At 41.9% G+C, this 18,152-nt stretch overlaps 1 protein-coding gene across 10 annotated transcripts in view; it reads left to right on the top strand.

Annotated features, from left to right (window-relative positions):
• Positions 1-18,152, top strand: part of N4bp2 (NEDD4 binding protein 2) — a 123,121-nt gene that overhangs the window by 16,163 nt on the left and 88,806 nt on the right. For all 10 annotated transcript variants that reach the window (XM_039092735.2, XM_017599466.3, XM_039092734.2 and 7 more), the window contains 6 exons: positions 2,355-2,443; positions 5,392-5,468; positions 10,702-10,857; positions 12,728-15,063; positions 15,696-15,781; positions 16,250-16,295. In XM_039092735.2, coding sequence (XP_038948663.1) covers positions 2,355-2,443; positions 5,392-5,468; positions 10,702-10,857; positions 12,728-15,063; positions 15,696-15,781; positions 16,250-16,295 — 2,790 coding nt within the window. The remainder of the gene's footprint in view (positions 1-2,354; positions 2,444-5,391; positions 5,469-10,701; positions 10,858-12,727; positions 15,064-15,695; positions 15,782-16,249; positions 16,296-18,152) is intronic.

Genomic DNA, 18,152 nt, shown 5'->3' with positions numbered 1-18,152 from the left:
TAGTTCACTGGGGGTTCAGTCTTAGCAGGACCCAGGGCTTCCCCTTCCACTGGTGCTCTTACTAGGATATTCATTGCTACCTATGAGGTCAGAGTCCAGGGTCAGTCCATGTATAGTCTTTAGGTAGTGACTTAGTCCCTAGAAGCTCTGGTTGCTTGGCATTGTTGTACATATGGGGTTTCGAGCCCCTTCAAGCTCTTCCAGTTCTTTCTCTGATTCCTTCAACGGGGGTCCTATTCTCAGTTCAGTGGTTTGCTGCTGGCATACGCCTCTGTGTTTGCTGTATTCTGGCTGTGTCTCTCAGGAGCGATCTACATCCGGCTCCTGTCGGGCTGCACTTCTTTGCTTCATCCATCTTGTCTAATTGGATGGCTGTATATGTATGGGCCACATGTGGGGCAGGCTCTGAATGGGTGTTCCTTCTGTGTCTGTTTTAATCTTTGCCTCTCTATTCCCTGCCAAGGGTATTCTTGTTCCCCTTTTAAAGAAGGAGTGAAGCATTCACATTTTGATCATCCGTCTTGAGTTTCATTTGTTCTAGGCATCTAGGGTAATTCAAGCATTTGGGCTAATAGCCACTTATCAATGAGTGCATACCATGTGTGTTTTTCTGTAATTGTAACCTCACTCAGGATGATATTTTCCAGTTCCAACCATTTTCCTATGAATTTCATAAAGTCATTGTTTTTGATAGCTGAGTAATATTCCATTGTGTAGATGTACCACATTTTCTGTATCCATTCCTCTGTTGAAGGGCATCTGGGTTCTTTCCAGCTTCTGGCTATTATAAATAAGGCTGCTATGAACATAGTGGAGCACGTGTCTTTTTTATATGTTGGGGCATCTTTTGGGTATATACCCAAGAGAGGTATAGCTGGATCCTCAGGCAGTTCAATGTCCAATTTTCTGAGGAACCTCCAGACTGATTTCCAGAATGGTTGTACCAGTCTGCAATCCCACCAACAATGGAGGAGTGTTCCTCTTTCTCCACATCCTCGCCAGCATCTGCTGTCACCTGAGTTTTTGATCTTAGCCATTCTGACTGGTGTGAGGTGAAATCTCAGGGTTGTTTTGATTTGCATTTCCCTTATGACTAAAGATGTTGAACATTTCTTTAGGTATTTCTCAGCCATTCAGCATTCCTCAGCTGTGAATTCTTTGTTTAGCTCTGAACCCCATTTTTTAATAGGGTTATTTGTCTCCCTGCGGTCTAACTTCTTGAGTTCTTTGTATATTTTGGATATAAGGCCTCTATCTGTTGTAGGATTGGTAAAGATCTTTTCCCAATCTGTTGGTTGCCGTTTTGTCCTAACCACAGTGTCCTTTGCCTTACAGAAGCTTTGCAGTTTTATGAGATCCCATTTGTCGATTCTTGATCTTAGAGCATAAGCCAAATTCTTACCCTACTCAGTAAGCAGTCAGAATTAAAAGTAAAGTTTGAGGAACAGGGAAATGTGTCCAATTCCCAGCACCCACCTAAAAATCAGACATGGCAGTGTGTGCTTGTGATCTTAGTGCTGGAGAGGCAGAGACAGGAGGGTCTCTGTGCGTTTCAGGCCATTTTGATCTGCATAGAGAGTTCCAGCCACTCTACACAGTGAGACCCTAGCTCAAAATAAACAAAAAAAAAAACAAAACAAAAAACCCCTGATTTTAACCACACACTCCCTGGCCATGGGCACACACACGCACGCATGCACATACACATGCACAGGATGGGGAGAGACATCCATAAAGAAAACATTTTTTTAAAGTTAATTTTTGTAAGAGGATTAGAGTATATGACAGTATTTAATCAGCAGGGATCCTGTAAGAAGTAAATCTTTTCTACTAGTGTCTCAATAGCTAAAGACAGTTACAGTTGTCTGGTAAGCTCTAGTTTTTTGTTTTCTTCTCCCTTCCCTTCACTCTCCTTTCTTCCCCTCCCCTCCCTTCCCCTCCCCTCCCCTCCTCTCCCCTCCATCTCCTCCCTACCTTTCCATCTTCTTCTTCTCCCCTCCCCTCCTCTGTCAGGTGTCCTTCTTTCCCCTTCCCTCCCATCCTACAAGGCCTTTGTTTTAAGGTGGAGGGTAAAGAAGAAGCTGGCCGTGTTGGAAATTTGCCCCCTTTATTACCTAGCCACAGTCCTCTGTCTTTTTTTTTTTTTTTTTTTTTGGTTCTTTTTTTTCCGGAGCTGGGGACCAAACCCAGGGCCTTGCGCTTCCTAGGTAAGCGCTCTACCACTGAGCTAAATCCCCAGCCCCTCCTCTCTCTGTCTTATTGGCCTCCAGGGAGGCTTAACTCCTACTGTTTTGCCACTGCTGCCCTGTATTTAATGTTATTAAAATTATGTCCTTTTGTGTTGTGTTTTTCAGCAAAAGAAGCCTTTGAGAAGAAGGTCTCTCCAGTGATCATAGATAACACAAACCTCCAAGCGTGGGAAATGAAGCCATATGTTGCTTTGGTTTGTACCACAAGTTTATAATACTGTTTGGGGTCACTGAGGGGATGTCTATTTCACCAGTGAATCTTAAGCACTTGAGAGTATCTTGGTTTGCCTTGAACTGAGTTTCCTCTGGTCTTGTGTGAAATTAGAAGAGTAAGACAACAGCAGGCCTGAGTAAAATGAGGAAGCTCAAATGCAACCTTCCTTCCCCTGCCCTCCCCTCAGCCCACCCTCCCCTCTCTCTCCTCTTTACATAAAGACGATTTTTAGTTCCCAGGCTGAATGGCTGGATTTGGCCTTAAGCCAAGTATCTATTCTTGAGTGCAGGACTCCTGTTTTATCTACCATTGAATCTTCTGGGTGTATCCCTGTGCGTGCATGCATGAGGCGGCATCTTCCATTACCAGCACACGCTGTGCACATGAAAGCAGGATCTATGCTTCCTTAGTTGGATGCACATTGGATTCCTTATGCCCAGCACATCCTAGCTGCTCATCTCATTTGTTACTAATGTATGGGTCTAGGGTCAGTCAGACGTTTTAACAGATGGAGGTTTTATTAAATAGTGCCCAGGACCATGGACACTGGCCAGATCCATACCTGAGACTCATGCTCAGAGCATAGCTCCAAATTACATTAGATGGGCTTACAGAACTCAAAAGGCTATGTACTTCCTGCCTTCATGCAGTCAGAGGCAAGCATACATACATCCTGCAGGGACCCTGTGCACTTGGGGAAACCAAGCTTGTTTAGAGGAGCATGGAAAAGCTCCCAGCATCCCATGAAGTGATCTGTCCTTAGGCAAGTAGGGCTTACAGGTTAGAAGCGTTTTGTTTATAGATCACTTCAGCACAGTAAACTTAAAGCATAACATCACATCACGTTTACTGCACTTGAGCTATCTTTTAAGTCTAATTCTTTACCTTTTGAAAGTTGTGCGTGGTGCTGCACATTTTTAATTCCAGAGCTAGGAAGGCAGAGGCAGGTTGATCTCTGTGGGTTCAGGGTTATAGGTTGTTCCAGGAGATCTAGGGCTGTATAGAGAGAGACACCCCCCCCCCAAGTATTTTCTACAGAAGCAATAGATTTTATTTTAGTTTTTTGGAACTTGGAATATGATTTGCTTTCCAGCCATCAACTCAAATACTCAGCACTGGGGCAGGCCATCTGGGGCTTACATTGTAGACTGCTCTGTGCATCTTTACATGTTTCTCCTTCTCTTAGAGAGTTTTGTGATGTTGTCTTCTCTTATTTATTTGTGTGTGTGTGTGTGTGTGTGTGTGTGTGTGTGTGTGTGTGCTTGCACAAGTTCATGTGCATCATCTGCTTGCAGCAGTTACAGAGGCCAGAAGTGGGCATTGGAGTTGGAAGTGGTTGTGAGCTGCCCCGTGGGTATTGAACTGAGCCCTAGTCCTCTGTAAGACAGCCAGTCTCTTTCTTTTTTTTTTTTTTTTCTCGGAGCTGGGGACCGAACCCAGGGCCTTGTGCTTGCTAGGCAAGCGCTCTACCACTGAGCCAAATCCCCAACCCCGACAGCCAGTCTCTTAACCACCGAGCTATCCCCCCTCAACACTTTCCTAAGTAGAAAATAAAGTGTTCCAATTGTTTCTGATGTGCCAACTCTTTTGTTGTCTGTAATTGTTTTCTTTCTTTTCTTTTTTTCCCCCAAAGCTAGGATATCACTTCACAACCCAGGCTGACTTTGAACTCTTGATCTCATTTGTCTATTTTAACCTCTTGAGTGCTGGAGTTACAGACATTCTCTGTTATATCCAACTTTCCTTTTTTAAAATACGATTTAAAATATAAAAATACTTTTCTAGTATTGATTTCTTGACTTTTCTTAACTTTATTCAGAAATAAATAGGAGACTCTTGCTTCTCACAGTGTGTCAGACTCATTATTTCTTCATACAGACTTGGATAACAGGAGGAGGCTAGGTCAGAAGTGTTAAGTTAGATCAAAGACCACATTTCAGGCACTGCATTTTGAGCAGCAGTGTGGATGAAAAGGAAGGTCTAGCTAGCATTGCAAAACAACCCGCAGAGACTGCCTGCTTGCTGGACAGGAACAAACGCAAGCATGCAGCATGGAGAAAGTAGGGAAGGGAATCAGGGCTGTGTCAGGTGCTCTGAGGTGAGGGGTGGTGAGAGTGTGCCTCTGCCTCCTGAGGGCTGCTGCACCACCACCGCCTGAGGGTAAGCAAAGGGAGAGCTGGTAAATAGCTGGTGTGTGGAGAGGAGTATACAGTGGGGCAAATACGTGTATAGCATTATGTAGTATGGAGTTAATTGAAGAGGAAGATCACGATGCCTGCGGAGGGGTTCCCGAGGAAGGATGTGTGTAAAAGTGCAGTGGTTGATGGCTGGAGTAGTCATGCTAAAGCTCTGAAACATGGCATAAGCAGTTGTTGGCAATGGGCTTTAAATTATACCAATATTGAACGGAAAGGAGGACTTGGCTACGGATGGTCGAGGAGGTGGTTTTCTAGTGGATATGAGGGAGAGAGCAGCCAGAGGCATGGAATTTAGCCGTGACTCCTCTAGGTTGAGTCTTCTGGCTTTTTCCCTTGCTTTTGTGTTTGTGTTCCGGATGCTCAGACCGCAGCCTGCCCATCCTCCCGCTCTTTCTTTGACTTGGGTGTTTCTCACAGGAGACAGACCTCTCAGTAAGACCCAGGTGTGGTGGTGCATGCTTGTAATTCCAGTTCTTCTACAAAGCAAGTTCAAGGCCAGTCTAGCTACTTGAGACTTTATCTCAAACAAACGGAGCAGCAGCAGCAGCGGCCCCTTGCAGTAACATTTGCCGTTTGTTTAAAAGAAAGCTGAGAGCAGAAGGTTGATCAGTTCAGCCTGCTGACCAGATCATCCGGGAGGCTGTTTCATTTTTAATGTGATAGTCTATAAAATTGCATTCAATTTTATGGAAAATCATTTGCACCTTTTTTTTTTTTGTCTTTTCTGTAGTCTCAAAAGCATAAATATAAAGTCCTTTTCCGGGAACCGGACACATGGTGGAAGTTCAAACCGAAGGAGCTTGCAAGGTAAAACCTGCCTGGAGGTTTTCTGATTACTCTACAGCAGTGACCCAAAGTTTAGCCAGATTTTTCCCTTTATAAATGATGAATGAAACAGAACTGATTAGATTTTTGCTTGTCCACTTAAAAGTTGATTACATGTACTGTTAATGTTTTTGACCAGTTTTAAATAATTATTTCAAAATGCTTATGTATTGTTTGTGTGCTTATGTGCATATGAGTGTGTGCACCCACATATGTCATGTCACTATGTGAAGGTCAGAGATGATCTCTCTGGAATAAGTTCTCTCCTGCTCCAGGGACTAAACTCAGAATCAGGCAAGCAAGCCTAGTCAGCCATCTTTATGGCCCTTATCCTTGGTTTTATGAAGAGTTGAAGATTTATATTTTATAATTAATAGCCAAGGAATTTTTAGTTGTCTTATGTTGTCAATTGTATACTTCCTTGTAATAATATGCTAATGTTTATAACTAGAAAAGACCCTGGGAGTTGGTACTCTTGAGCTGTGTGTCTGTTGACGGCAGGGACTTGTAGTTTCTAGAGTGCTAGAGAGTGGGAGGGACAGTGACGGGAAAAGTGGCAGGCATTTCAGTCTCTTACCCTACTCTTTATTTGGTTGCTTGTCTCGAATTTAAAAATGTTTTTTTTTTTTTTTTTTTGTTTCTTTTTTTTCCGGAGCTGGGGACCAAACCCAGGGCCTTGCGCTTCCTAGGCAAGCACTCTACCACTGAGCTAAATCCCCAACCCCAAAATGTTATTTTTAAGAGATCAACATACGTTGTCTTTTCTTTTGTGCTCTGAAGATTTAATTTAATTTTAGGGTAGTTTCTTTGTAATGATTTGAATTAATTCAATACAAAGTAAAGGGCAGTCTGACGTTAATTTCTTCACAGTGTGGTAGGACTGTGTCCACTGTCTAATTCGGAAACATTTTCATCCTTTCACAAGGAAGTCACACCACAGCAGTTCCTTGCTCTTCGGCAACCTCTCCTGCGTTTCCTCTCTAGGGTTTCCTATTCTGGACAGTATATATATACATACACAATGAATTCATGGAGTCTTTTTCTCTACCATCTTGCATTGAAAATGTTTTCAAGGTTTATCTATGTTGTGGCATGTCATATCCCGTGTCTCTTAATTGTCTTTCATACGTTACTGGATTTGCTTTCCTATATTGTGTTTGGAGTTTTCGCATTTGTGTAGATGAGTAGGGTTAACAAGCAGCACCCCACCCAGCCCCACCCCCAACACACATACACCTACCTACCTTGCCCGCTTTTAGTATCATAAACTAACAGAGAAGTATTTCCTCTCAATTGGAATTTCGCCCCTCACACCAAAGTTAAGACTTTAACAAACTTGCATTCCTCTGGCATTTGCTTGTGTACAGTGTAAGCAGTCAAGGTCTCTGTTCAGGCTTGATGCGGTCACACACTTGGTGTGTGTTCCTCCCCATTACTCTGAGTAGTGATACGGTTTGGTTTTGCTTTTATTTTTTTCAACAAAGTGGTCCTCATACATCAATAGCTCTTTGCTTGGTTGGTCTTCTTTTCTGTTGTGTGCTGCTTTGCTTAATTTAGGATTTTCTTTATTCTACCTTCTTTGTTTTAAAAAAATATACTTAGCTTATTTCTCTTGTCTTAAAGATGTAGAACATTTTTAAAATAAGAGCATTTGATGCTCAAACTCTCCCGCTATTTTATTTACTTCCTTTTGCGTGTTTACTTGTAAAGCCGCATTATAAGTACATAGATATGGCTTTGGGTTATCGAGAAATAGGTTTTACAGTCTCCAAGACAGTGGATGTTTTTCTTGTGGATTTTCAGTTCTCTTGCAGTAGGGCTACATCGTGTGACCCGTGTGACCCATGTGATAGCTCCATTCTCTTCTTCTCTCCAATGTCTCACCGTGCTGCCCTGGAGGCCCTGGAACTATAGCAATCTGCCTACCATTGCCTCCTGAGTGCTGGGGTTTGAGACCTGTGTCATCGCAACCAGCCCCAATAGTCACTTTTTAAATGCTCCACACCTGCTTAGTGAGTATGTGCACTGAGGGCTTGAGAGCTCAGTAGGCAGAGTCAAGCTTTGAGAACTTGAGTCTGATCCCCAGGGTTCACATGGTAGGAAGAGAACCAGCTCCTGTAAGTTGTCTTCTGACCTCCACATGCATGCTGTGGCATGTACACACTCCTACCATACATACATCCACACAGAAGCCCTCCCTGCAGTGGTTATGTTGTGTTAGTGTGCTCTCTAGTAAATCTTAGCAATTCTGCTGTCTGGTGTGTTCTGGAGCTTTCTGTGCTTGCTTTTCTTTTGGTTGGTCTTGTGGGTTAATTTTTGGACATGGATGGTGAACTCTTCCAATGTGAGACAGTGTGTGAATCCCTCTGCTATAATGCCTGTCAGTCTGTCATCCCACCTGTGTCTACGTTATATATTTGGAGGGTAGTTAGTGAAATTCCTGAGTATTGTTTGTTTGACGTTACCCTAATTAACTGCACTTTATCCCTTCCCAGTGATTTTTCTTTTGTCTTTAAGACTGGTTTGTTTAATTAATAGAACTGTACCAGCATCCTTTTAGTTAACATTGGGGAGTTTTTCTCTTTTCATACTTTTACTGTCAACCTTTTAATATCCTTAATGTTTATTTATTGTGCCTAGTATGGCTTGTTTCTCTGTCTGCCTTGGCTTTTTCCTCTGTGTGTGTGTGTGTGTGTGTGTGTGTGTGTGTGTGTGTGTGTGTGTGTGCAGAAGTAGCCCAGGATAGCCTTGAACTCCTGATCCTTCTGCCTCCACTCTAGGGTATTAGGATATCAGGCAAATACCATAGTTCTCAGTCCCATCTTTCTACATATGCTGCATCAGCTCTCTCTATGGGTGTTTTGCTGCTCACATAGCTGGCCACCTTCTCAGCGTTCACTGTGCATGATGCTTGTTTTTCCTCTTTATGATTAGTGCTTTGTTTTTGTTTTTTTGAGACAAGGTCTCACTGTGTAGCCCTGGCTGACCTGGAACTCACTATGTAGACCAGGCTTTCCTGGAACTTACTATGTAGACCAGGCTGACCTGGAACTCACTGTGTAGCCCTGGCTGACCTGGAACTCACTATGTAGACCAGGCTTTCCTGGAACTTACTATGTAGACCAGGCTGTCCTTAAACTCAAACTCACAGAGATCCGCCTGCCTCTGTCTTCCAAGTGATGGGATTAAAGTCATGTGCCACCAGGCCTGACTTCTATGATTGTTGTTATTAGAAAAAAATATGTATGTGAAGTTTTTCTCTCATCATATTTTAGACAATTTAGGTGAAGTTTGAGTGTCTCCTTGTGTAATAATTTGTAAAGTATTTATGTTTTGTTCATATTTTTTAGTGGCCACTTCCATGTTTCACATGCAAAGCTTTACCTCTGCAGTTCAACCATGTTCTTTGCCTTCCTACTCACAAATACTAGGACTTTATAACACTCACGTGTGGTTGGTTCTCATGAGTGTACATGATATCATTATGTGATTTATACACAACTGTTTGTTTTGCTCAAGTGTTTTCTTTTTCTTTTTTTTTTTTTTTTGGTCTTTTTTTTGGAGCTGGGGACCGAACCCAGGGCCTTGCGCTTCCTAGGCAAGCGCTCTACCACTGAGCTAAATCCCCAGCCCCTCAAGTGTTTTCTTTATGCTTCATTTTCCCATTGTAGCATAGACCTTTCTTTAATCTGAGAGTTTGTCTGCCTGGTATTTACCTTTAAACTTTTCTTTACAGTAAGAGTCTGTTTTTGTGAAACTATTTCTTTTTAAGTTCTCCTTTGAAAATATTTTTAACATCTTCATTCTTATAAGAAGACACTTACTGTATATATTCTGAGTTGTCAGCTAGTTTCTGTTGCCGAAAGTAACATTTATGTTTTATTTCTATTGCTGTTGCTAAGTCTTCTCATTCTAATCATTTTTTTATCTATATGACTAGCCATATTTTTTAATTTCTTGCTTAATGTCATCTCCTTTTTCTGAGTGACAATTTTAGCGTATGTTTTTAGTTATGGATTTCTTTACCTTGTTTGATTCCTGAAATCAGGACATGTGTGTCACTCATCAGTTCTAGAAAATTCTCAGCGTTTGTCTTTAAACTGCTTTTGTTCCATCTCTCTCTTTTCTTCTTCAGACTTGGATCAGTGGTATACTAGACCTTTTTTTGCTTTGGCCTCTATGTCTATGTTTCTTAACCTCTCTCATATTTTCTATCTCTTTGCTTCTCTGTGATATGAAACCAGACAAGATCGAGGTAGGTAAATATGAAAGCCATATTTACCCAAGAGGCAAACACTAGCATTAGCCCTGGTATTCAGATATAAAGGCTTGAATCCCGACTAAGTTAAGAGAGTTACAGCTGAGAGGCTTTCATTAAGAAGCAAACCCAAGGGGGACTAAAGCATATTATCTTACCTCCTGGCACTGCAAATCCAGAAACACTCTCAGTCCGAGACCTAAAGATCTCCATGTTCGGGTTAACCAACTGCGAGTTCATTAACAGAGTCCGATGAACGAGCAAGACTGAATGCAAATGCAAATGACTGACTTCATATTTGGACATCCAGAGACTTAATATGCTGGGAATCCAAAAATATTGTTTGAACCTAAAATGTAATAAAATGTGTTTGTTTTAATTTAGTTGGGATCTGGTTTTATTATAACAGGAAGGCACTGTGGGATATTTACTTAGAGTCTCTCTAGTGGGATACTTACTGTTCATAGTTAATACTTAATTAAAACCCTTTAAATGACAGTCATTGTTTTATGAATTTTTTTCCAGAGACATCTTTTAAGATGATTGAAACCTTTCTCCTGAGTTAATAAAGGATATCTGAAAAAAAAAATGTATAGAATGACAGTTTAAAAGAGCCCGGCTAGGTTGGGTGTAGTGGTGTAATCCCAGCACTCAAAAATCTGAGGCAGGAGGATCCCAAGTTTCAGGTCATCAGCCTAGGCTTCATAGCAAGACCACATCTTAAAACAAATGAAAACAAACCTTCTAAAACAAAGTGAGCTGGAAATGAAATCGGTCCTCTAGTCTTCCCATCTCACATGAGAAGTGCCATTGGTGTCAGGGGTGCGGCTCAGTGGTCATGCGTTACCGTCCCAGCACCGCAGAAAAGGACTTCTGGACTGTGTATGGTTTTTTTTCTTTTTTTTTCCTTTTGGTTGCCAACCTTCTTCCCACTTTTCTCTTCCCTGGACTTTTCAGACGCAATATTCATGGAGTAAGCAAAGAGAAAATATCAAGAATGCTGGAGCACTATCAGCGTTTTGTTTCTGTGCCAATAATTATGAGTTCTTCAGATCCAGAGAAAACCGAGCGGATTGAGTTGTGTGCATATGCTTGTGAGGACAGAAATTCTAGGTGGGTTAAAGTATATTTCATGCAAAAATTGCAGTGTGAAGCTATGGTTTCTTTTTTAATGATAGCTTTGAAGACTTAAAATCACTGCTGATCAACTAAAAATAAAGAGGTTTTGTTTTCTATTTAAACAGTTTCACCTGAAGTCAGCTGAGGACACTAGCAAGAGACATAAAAGTTCATGTGAAAGATGATTTTTTTTCCCCTTTAAGCTGATAAGGGTTTGTGAGTCTGTGGTTATACAGTGAATACACTTGCCTTTTTTTGAGTATTTTCCTTTTAATTGCTTTTTGTGTACATCATTTTTTAATTGTTTTTAAGGTTTCGGTGAATGTACTCTGAGTTTTCACATAGAGAATTCAGTTAGTGTTAACTGTGATTTTACTTGGAAAAGTTTGTGGGAGAGTTGGGCCTGAGAATTCCGAAGATGAAGGAAGATGAAGGAAGATGAAGGAAGATGAAGGAAGATGACTTGTCAAACCGAATGAGGGAAAGTCGTTGGCGTTCAAAGTATAACGCTAGCATTCAGGAGGACTGTAGAACATCTAGTAAATGACGTTCAAAGTATAACGCTAGCATTCGGGAGGATTGTAGAACATTTAGTAAATGACACATTAGATGAGAGCTCCCTAACCTCAGAGGAAAATTTCCTTCCTTCCTTCCTTTTTTCTTTCCTCCAAGACAGTGTTTCATACTCTGTCGTTCTGGCTGTTCTAGAACTTGCTTTGTAGACCAGGTGGCTCTGAATTCACAGAGACCTGCCTGCCTCTGCCTCCAAGTTCTGAGATTAAAGGCCTGTGCCACCACTGCCTGGCTTCAGTTTTTCTTAATCATGCAAAAAGTATGTTGTGTTACTGCTCTAGTTAGTAACTAGACCCTGGGAATGCAAAACTTAAACGTGAGGCAGACTGGAGACCCGCGCAGTAGCCAGCTTCTATTCAGGGCATCAGGGGATTTATATTCTGAGGATATTCTGGGGTTTAAGCAAGGTCTTGTGAGCAACAATAATAGAAGCCCACTCCTATTTACCTCAGTGGGAGTCACAGAAGTGCATTCCAAACACACCCATGTGTGGAGGAAGAGAGCTCACAGACTGTTGTTAACTTGTTCTCACAAGCTCTCAGATCTCACATAGCTTGACTCGTGGATTATACCTGACAATATTGGTTTTGAGCTCCTGTAAATCGGTGGTTCTCAACCTACCTAGAGCTTCTACCTTTTAGTACATCTCACGTGGTTACCCCCAACCATAAAATTATTTTTGTTGCTACTTCAAAACAGTAATTTTGCTTCTGTTGTGAATTGTAATGTAAATATGTTTCCCAATGGTCTTAGACCCTGTGAAAGGGTTGACAGAGATCATGACCTACAGCTTGAAAGATAAAACTCTCTTTGTAGGAAATGTAGACCCATTGTAACATATGCTAAGCTATGGAGGTGAAGGAAGCCAGCAGTGAACTGTCTTCCCCTGTGAGCACATGAGAACCTTCATTGAGATAGTCAACATGTCTCACTGTGACTGCCAACTGAAGGTTGGCTAGTGTCTGCTTCACATGGTGCACCATGTTGGTAAAGAATTGTGTTTGTGCAATTTTAGGGAAGAGTTAAGATTAGTTCTTACATTATTTCTTCTACCAGTCTGGGGATCGAACTCAAGGCCCCACGTCTGTTGGGCTAGTGTTCTGTCTCTGAGCTCTACTATTGAGATATATATATATATATCTCCATCTCAGCTTTTATAATTTTTGTGTAATCTAATTGTAAATATTTAGAATAAATGCTAAGTGTTGGCTGGCTGCATGATTCTTTAATTTAAATCAGTATTAATTGCACTGTGAGGAAACTTTCTTACCACACTTGAAATGTTTTGTAGCCCAAGAGACAGTGAAGCTGTTACCTCTACAAAAGAAGAAAATGTCTCATCTGCATCTCCAAAGCACTTGGACTTAACGGAAGAGAAAACACTTGAAGTAGCCACACAAGCAGTGTTACCTTCGAGTGAACCCCCGTTACCTCCTACCAGTTTAAACAGAGGAAGAAAGGAGCTGGGTGACGGGAGTCACAGTGTTCATGGCCACTTCATTCAGGAAGACCCAAGCACCTATTTCCCTAATGCTGAAGGCAGCGTTCAAGCCCCAGATAGAAGTGAGAAAGAACAAGAGGTGGTGTCTGCAAAGGAGCGTTCTGAAGCCGATGCATGGAGTCCTGCAGAGGGCGCATCCTCAAATGGTCACTGTGTTGAAGGTGATCAAGAAGCCAGTGAGTTTGCAAGTGCAGCTACCCTTCCAAGGGAAAACCCTTCACCTCCTGAAATACTGGAAGAAAGAACAGCAGGAAAGAAAAAGACCATTGGGAAACAAAAAAGCAAATCCTCTTTGGAGAAACCCAAACCTGAGCTATCCAATTTTGTTGGTGACTGGCCAGTCGATAAGACAATTAGCCAGAGAACCAAAAGGAACCGGAAAACTGAAAAAGGATCATCTGTACAAAATGACAAAAAATGTAATCGCCCACAGTCCCACAAAGTATTAGATACTCGGGTCTCTGTGAATACAGATCCTATCCAGCCCCAAGGATCTCCACACGGAAATGATGATCCTTCAGAAGTACCCAGTAACTATCACTATGATCCTTACAAAAGTACTGAGCAAACCTCATTCAGCACTGTGAGCGACTGGCCCTCATCTGCTTCGTTAGCTCAGAGAGAGCACAGATCGAGAATGCCAAAAGCTGGCTTAAGTGAACCCAACGTAGAATTTGGAACCAATGACAAGTTGGGTGAAATACCCTTATATCCAGCACATGAGGCCTACTGGGGGACTAGCCCTGAAGAACTGAAGACCCTGAGTTCCAACCTTCGAAGTTCTGAAGTGCTGCCCAGTAAGACAGCTCATGAGCATCATCAGACTCCACTGAGTCAAATGGTTCCTGGCCAGCACACACTGCCCCTTCCCTTTCCCAGCAGTGCCGCAACTCTTCCTGGAGTGGTGGGGCCCCGAGCTCTAACAGAATTCCCCGTGGGGGTGTCTGGAATTGTCTCTGGAGTAGATACAGGCACTTGTACCCAGACTGAGCCCCAAGATTTTGCTCTCTTGTGGAAAATAGAAAAAAATAAAATCAGTGTTTCAGATTCTGTCAGAGTGTTGACAGGAAGAGTAGATGGGTTTAAGCCAAAAGACTTCACTCTTAATAGAAAATTGAATGTTCAGGAAACTATTCCTTATAGAGTAATGCATGATAAAAGTACATTCGTTGAAGAAAGTGAGCTTACCAATGCTGATGAATCTGAAAATCTTAACATCCTTTGCAAGCTGTTCGGGTCCTTTTCCTTAGAAGCCCTGAAAGATTTATATGAGAGATGTAATAAAGATATTATTTGGGCCACAAGCCTCTTGCTGGATTCCGAGACTAAATTGTGTGAGGACGCTGAGGTTGTGAATCCCCCCGAATCATACAGTGAGTCACAAGTTGGACCATTTTCAATGGGGTTGGATTTGAAGGAAATTATTAGCCACAGAGGAACTTCAGAAGGTTCCAATTCTTGTGTATCAGAATTTAGTCCTGGAATTGGTATCAGGAACACCAGTGCACAGTCTGACGGTGACCCAGAAAAGGGGAACTCCGAGCAGGAAGGGATAAGAGCTATAAACCCTGAAAACCCTGAATCAGTAGCCAGAATATTCCCTAATGCCACTGTAAATGTAAAGAGTAGTAATGGGATGGCGCCTGACTTGTCAGGTGCGTACACCTTTAAGCAGCCCCTTTCACTTACTCCACGGTCTTATGTCCCTAAGGATGTTAGTGAAATAGAAAAAAGTCTAGTGACAGAGACTAGAGACAATATTCATTCTTTTCTAAATTTATCTGATATTATTAACTCGGCAACGAGTACTTCAAATCCCGAATTAAATGAAGATGTTTATCTTACTGGCTCTTTGGAAGTAAAGAAAAATGAAAATCTTCCTAAGGATTATGTGAAATTTGCAAACATGGAAGAATTTATTAATGAAGATAAACAGGAAATGGAGAAAAGTCTAATGCCAGGAACTGGGTGGTCAGCAGGAGTTAGTGAAGAGAGTAAACCTGAGGTATCAACTCCTGCACCAGTGGCAGCCAAGTCTCTGACCATAGACTGTCTGGAGCTGACCTTACCCCCTGAGCTGGCCTTCCAGCTTAACGAGCTGTTTGGCCCTGTTGGTGTTGACTCAGGTAAGGAAAAAGTAAATTGTGTTCACGTGTGAGTGTGTGTGTGTGTGTGTGTGTGTGTGAGAGAGAGAGAGAGAGAGAGAGAGAGAGAGAGAGAGAGAGAGAGAGAGTCTCTGTGTAAACAGCATATCGTTTCTATTTCAGTTGTAATTTTTGTTGGCTGAATATATCTAATTTATGTCGTATAATTTTACATAGTGCCTAATTTTTGACACAACATGTTTTTAAAGGATTTAAAACAATTAATTTGAAGTAGAGTTATAGAATTTTAAATTTCAATATATCCATGTTGTAAGTTTTCCTGGTACTTACCTTACAAGTGAACTTTGCAAAAGTGAACTTTTGGGAATAGAGTACTTGGTGCTGTTTCTGATGGATTAAGGCAGGAATTAACTTCCTGGCTTCCTGTTATGGGAAGTTCAGCTAGAGGAATGTATTAAGTTACCGAGGCGTGGGGTAACATAAGTAGATTTGTTGTGAAGTTTTGTATGTTGTACCAATTAAGTATGAAAACAATGGCCTAGAACATAACAATATCCCAAGTAAATAGAAATGTGGTAGTAATTAATGACAAAATTTAATTTTATGCATGAGTGATGATTCTATTTTTTCTTTTTCTCCCTTTCCTTCACAAGGGTCTCTAACAGTTGAGGATTGTGTGGTTCACATAGACCTGAATCTGGCTAAAGTGATTCATGAGAAGTGGAGAGAATCTGTAATGGTTGGTAACTTCCTTGGATGAAGGCCCCTATCCACCCATGTCATTTTACTCAGATACACATGCGTGTAATTTTTAAAAATCTTATAAAACAGAGCTCTGTAAATAGGGATTTTATAACCTATAATATCTCATATATATATTCTTTTACTCTTTATTTTATGTACAATAGTATTTTGCCTGCATATTTGTGAGGGTGTCAGATCCCCTGGAACTAGAGGTACAGACAGTTTGCCATTTGGGTGCTGGGAGTTGAACCAGGGTCTCCTGGAAGAGCAGCTAATGCTCTTAACCACCGAACTGTCTCTCTAGCTGACATAGCTATTCTTAGTAATTTTACTTATATAGTTTTGTTATTTCACTTAGTTTTACTAGTGACTCAGAGTTCACAAGAAGAACTAATGCAGCCTGTAGCCTTGCTTCCCATTGCACCCTCCTTTGCCAACCCTTGCTCTTTGCCTTTGTGTTCAGGAGCGACAGAGACAGGAGGAGGTTTCTCTCGGAAAGCGCATGCAGGGTAAAGTACAGCTGACTTACACTTGGCCTTGATGTTGGAATGTTGACTGCGTACTCTTTAATTCATTCTGAATGTACTCCATAAAATAAGTTACCCAAAGATTTAAAAAGTCTGTGCACACACACACATGTATGTATGGAGAATGTATGTCATGGTGTATGTGTAGAGGTCAGAGGGACGTTTGCAGGTATGTCCTTCCACCATGTGGATTCTGGGGATTGAACTCAGGTAGTCAGGTTTGGCATCAGGTGCCTTTACTCACTATGTCCTCAAGAATTTTGATTTACAAATGAAAAAAAAACTTTTTTTGTTTTTTTGTTTTTTGTTTTTTTTTTGGAGCTTGGGACCGAACCTAGGGCCTTGTGCTTGCTAGGCAAGCGCTCTACCACTGAGCTAAATCCCCAACCCCAGAAAACTTTTTTTTGGTGTGTGTATGTATGTGTTTTTTTGCGATTTTGTGTGTGTGTGTGTGTGTGTGTGTGTGTGTGTGTGTGTGTGTGTGTGTGTGTGTAGCCCTGGCTGTTCTAGAACTTGCTTTATAGACCAGGCTGGCCTTGATCTCACAGAGATTGCCCTGTTTCTGCCTCCGAAGAGCTAGAATTAAAGGTGTGTGCCACCACTGTGCAGCAAGAAATCTTTCTTAGATTTTTTATTTATTTTATGTACACTGTAGCTGTCTTCAGACACACCAGGAGAGGGCATCGGATCTCATTACAGATGGTTGTGAGCCACCATGTGGTTGCTGGGATTTGAACTCAGGACCTCTGGAAGAGCAGTCGGTGCTCTTAACCACGAGCCATCTCTCCAGCCCAAGAAATCTTTTGGGTATTTATTGAGACAGTTTGAAGCCATGGCTGGTCTCAAATTTGCAATACTTTTTTTTTTTTTAAAGCTTTTTGAGTGCTGGGATCATACTATGCCCAGCTATGAATAAATGTTCTCTCTTTCTCTGTCTGTGTCTGTCTGTCTGTCTGTCTGTCTGTCTGTCTGTCTGTCTGTCTGTGTCTCTCTCTCAAAAAAAAAAAATCGATACTGAATCTTGGTGCAGAATAGAAACTTAGAGAGAAGTAGGACCGTACTGTGCTTGTCATGATTGCTGCGGTGTCTTAAGTGTGTGAGGATACATGTCAAAGTGCCTCTTGGTAAGGAGGTCGGAAAAAGCCTTGGGCCTGTCTTCTTGGTAGCGTTATAGAATTATTACTTGGCTATTCACATCTTTTTTTTTTTTCGGAGCTGGGGACCGAACCCAGGGGGCTATTCACATCTTTATTGATATCAAAGGTCTTTATTGAGATTACAAAGGTAGACCTGAATCTCGAAGGCCCTTGATTCCAGATGACTTCTACCCAGTCCTGTCCGCAGTGACCTCAGTCACGGCAGGCCTGGTGAGAAGGGCCTCCTTTGTAAAGGAGCACCTTGAGTACTTCTGTGCACGTGCACACTGCAGCCTCACAAGGCACTGTAGGTTGAAGGTTCTTGGGCTCTACTTTGGTTCAGACTTGTACTTCAGGAAAGAAGCTGGTCACACCAATAGGGACTCCCGGGCTTGAGAACCAGAGACATACATCCAGTCAGCCTTGGGAGAGAGGCGGGGAATATGACCAAAATCAACATGTGAAATTTTTAGGAATTAATAAAAGAGAGAGAGAAAGCTGGCTAAGGTTAGAAGTGACTGGGCTATATCGTAGTTATGTGACTGCCTGTGGCTGCAGCAGCCGCCTCTTTACTTTTCCACCGAGACAGTGCTCTCTCTGAATGTACCTGTCCCCCTTAGAGATGCTGTGTTACCCGGTAACTCCCGTCACTGCCAACCTCATGCTTTGTTCTTTATTTTGAATGTAACTTGCTATTTATGGT

Source organism: Rattus norvegicus, chromosome 14 (genome assembly GCF_036323735.1).
Source record: "Rattus norvegicus strain BN/NHsdMcwi chromosome 14, GRCr8, whole genome shotgun sequence".
NCBI classification, from domain to species: Eukaryota; Metazoa; Chordata; class Mammalia; order Rodentia; family Muridae; genus Rattus; species Rattus norvegicus.
The sequence above is the reverse complement of the archived record's forward strand: the minus strand, read 5'-3'. Positions and strand labels throughout refer to the sequence as shown.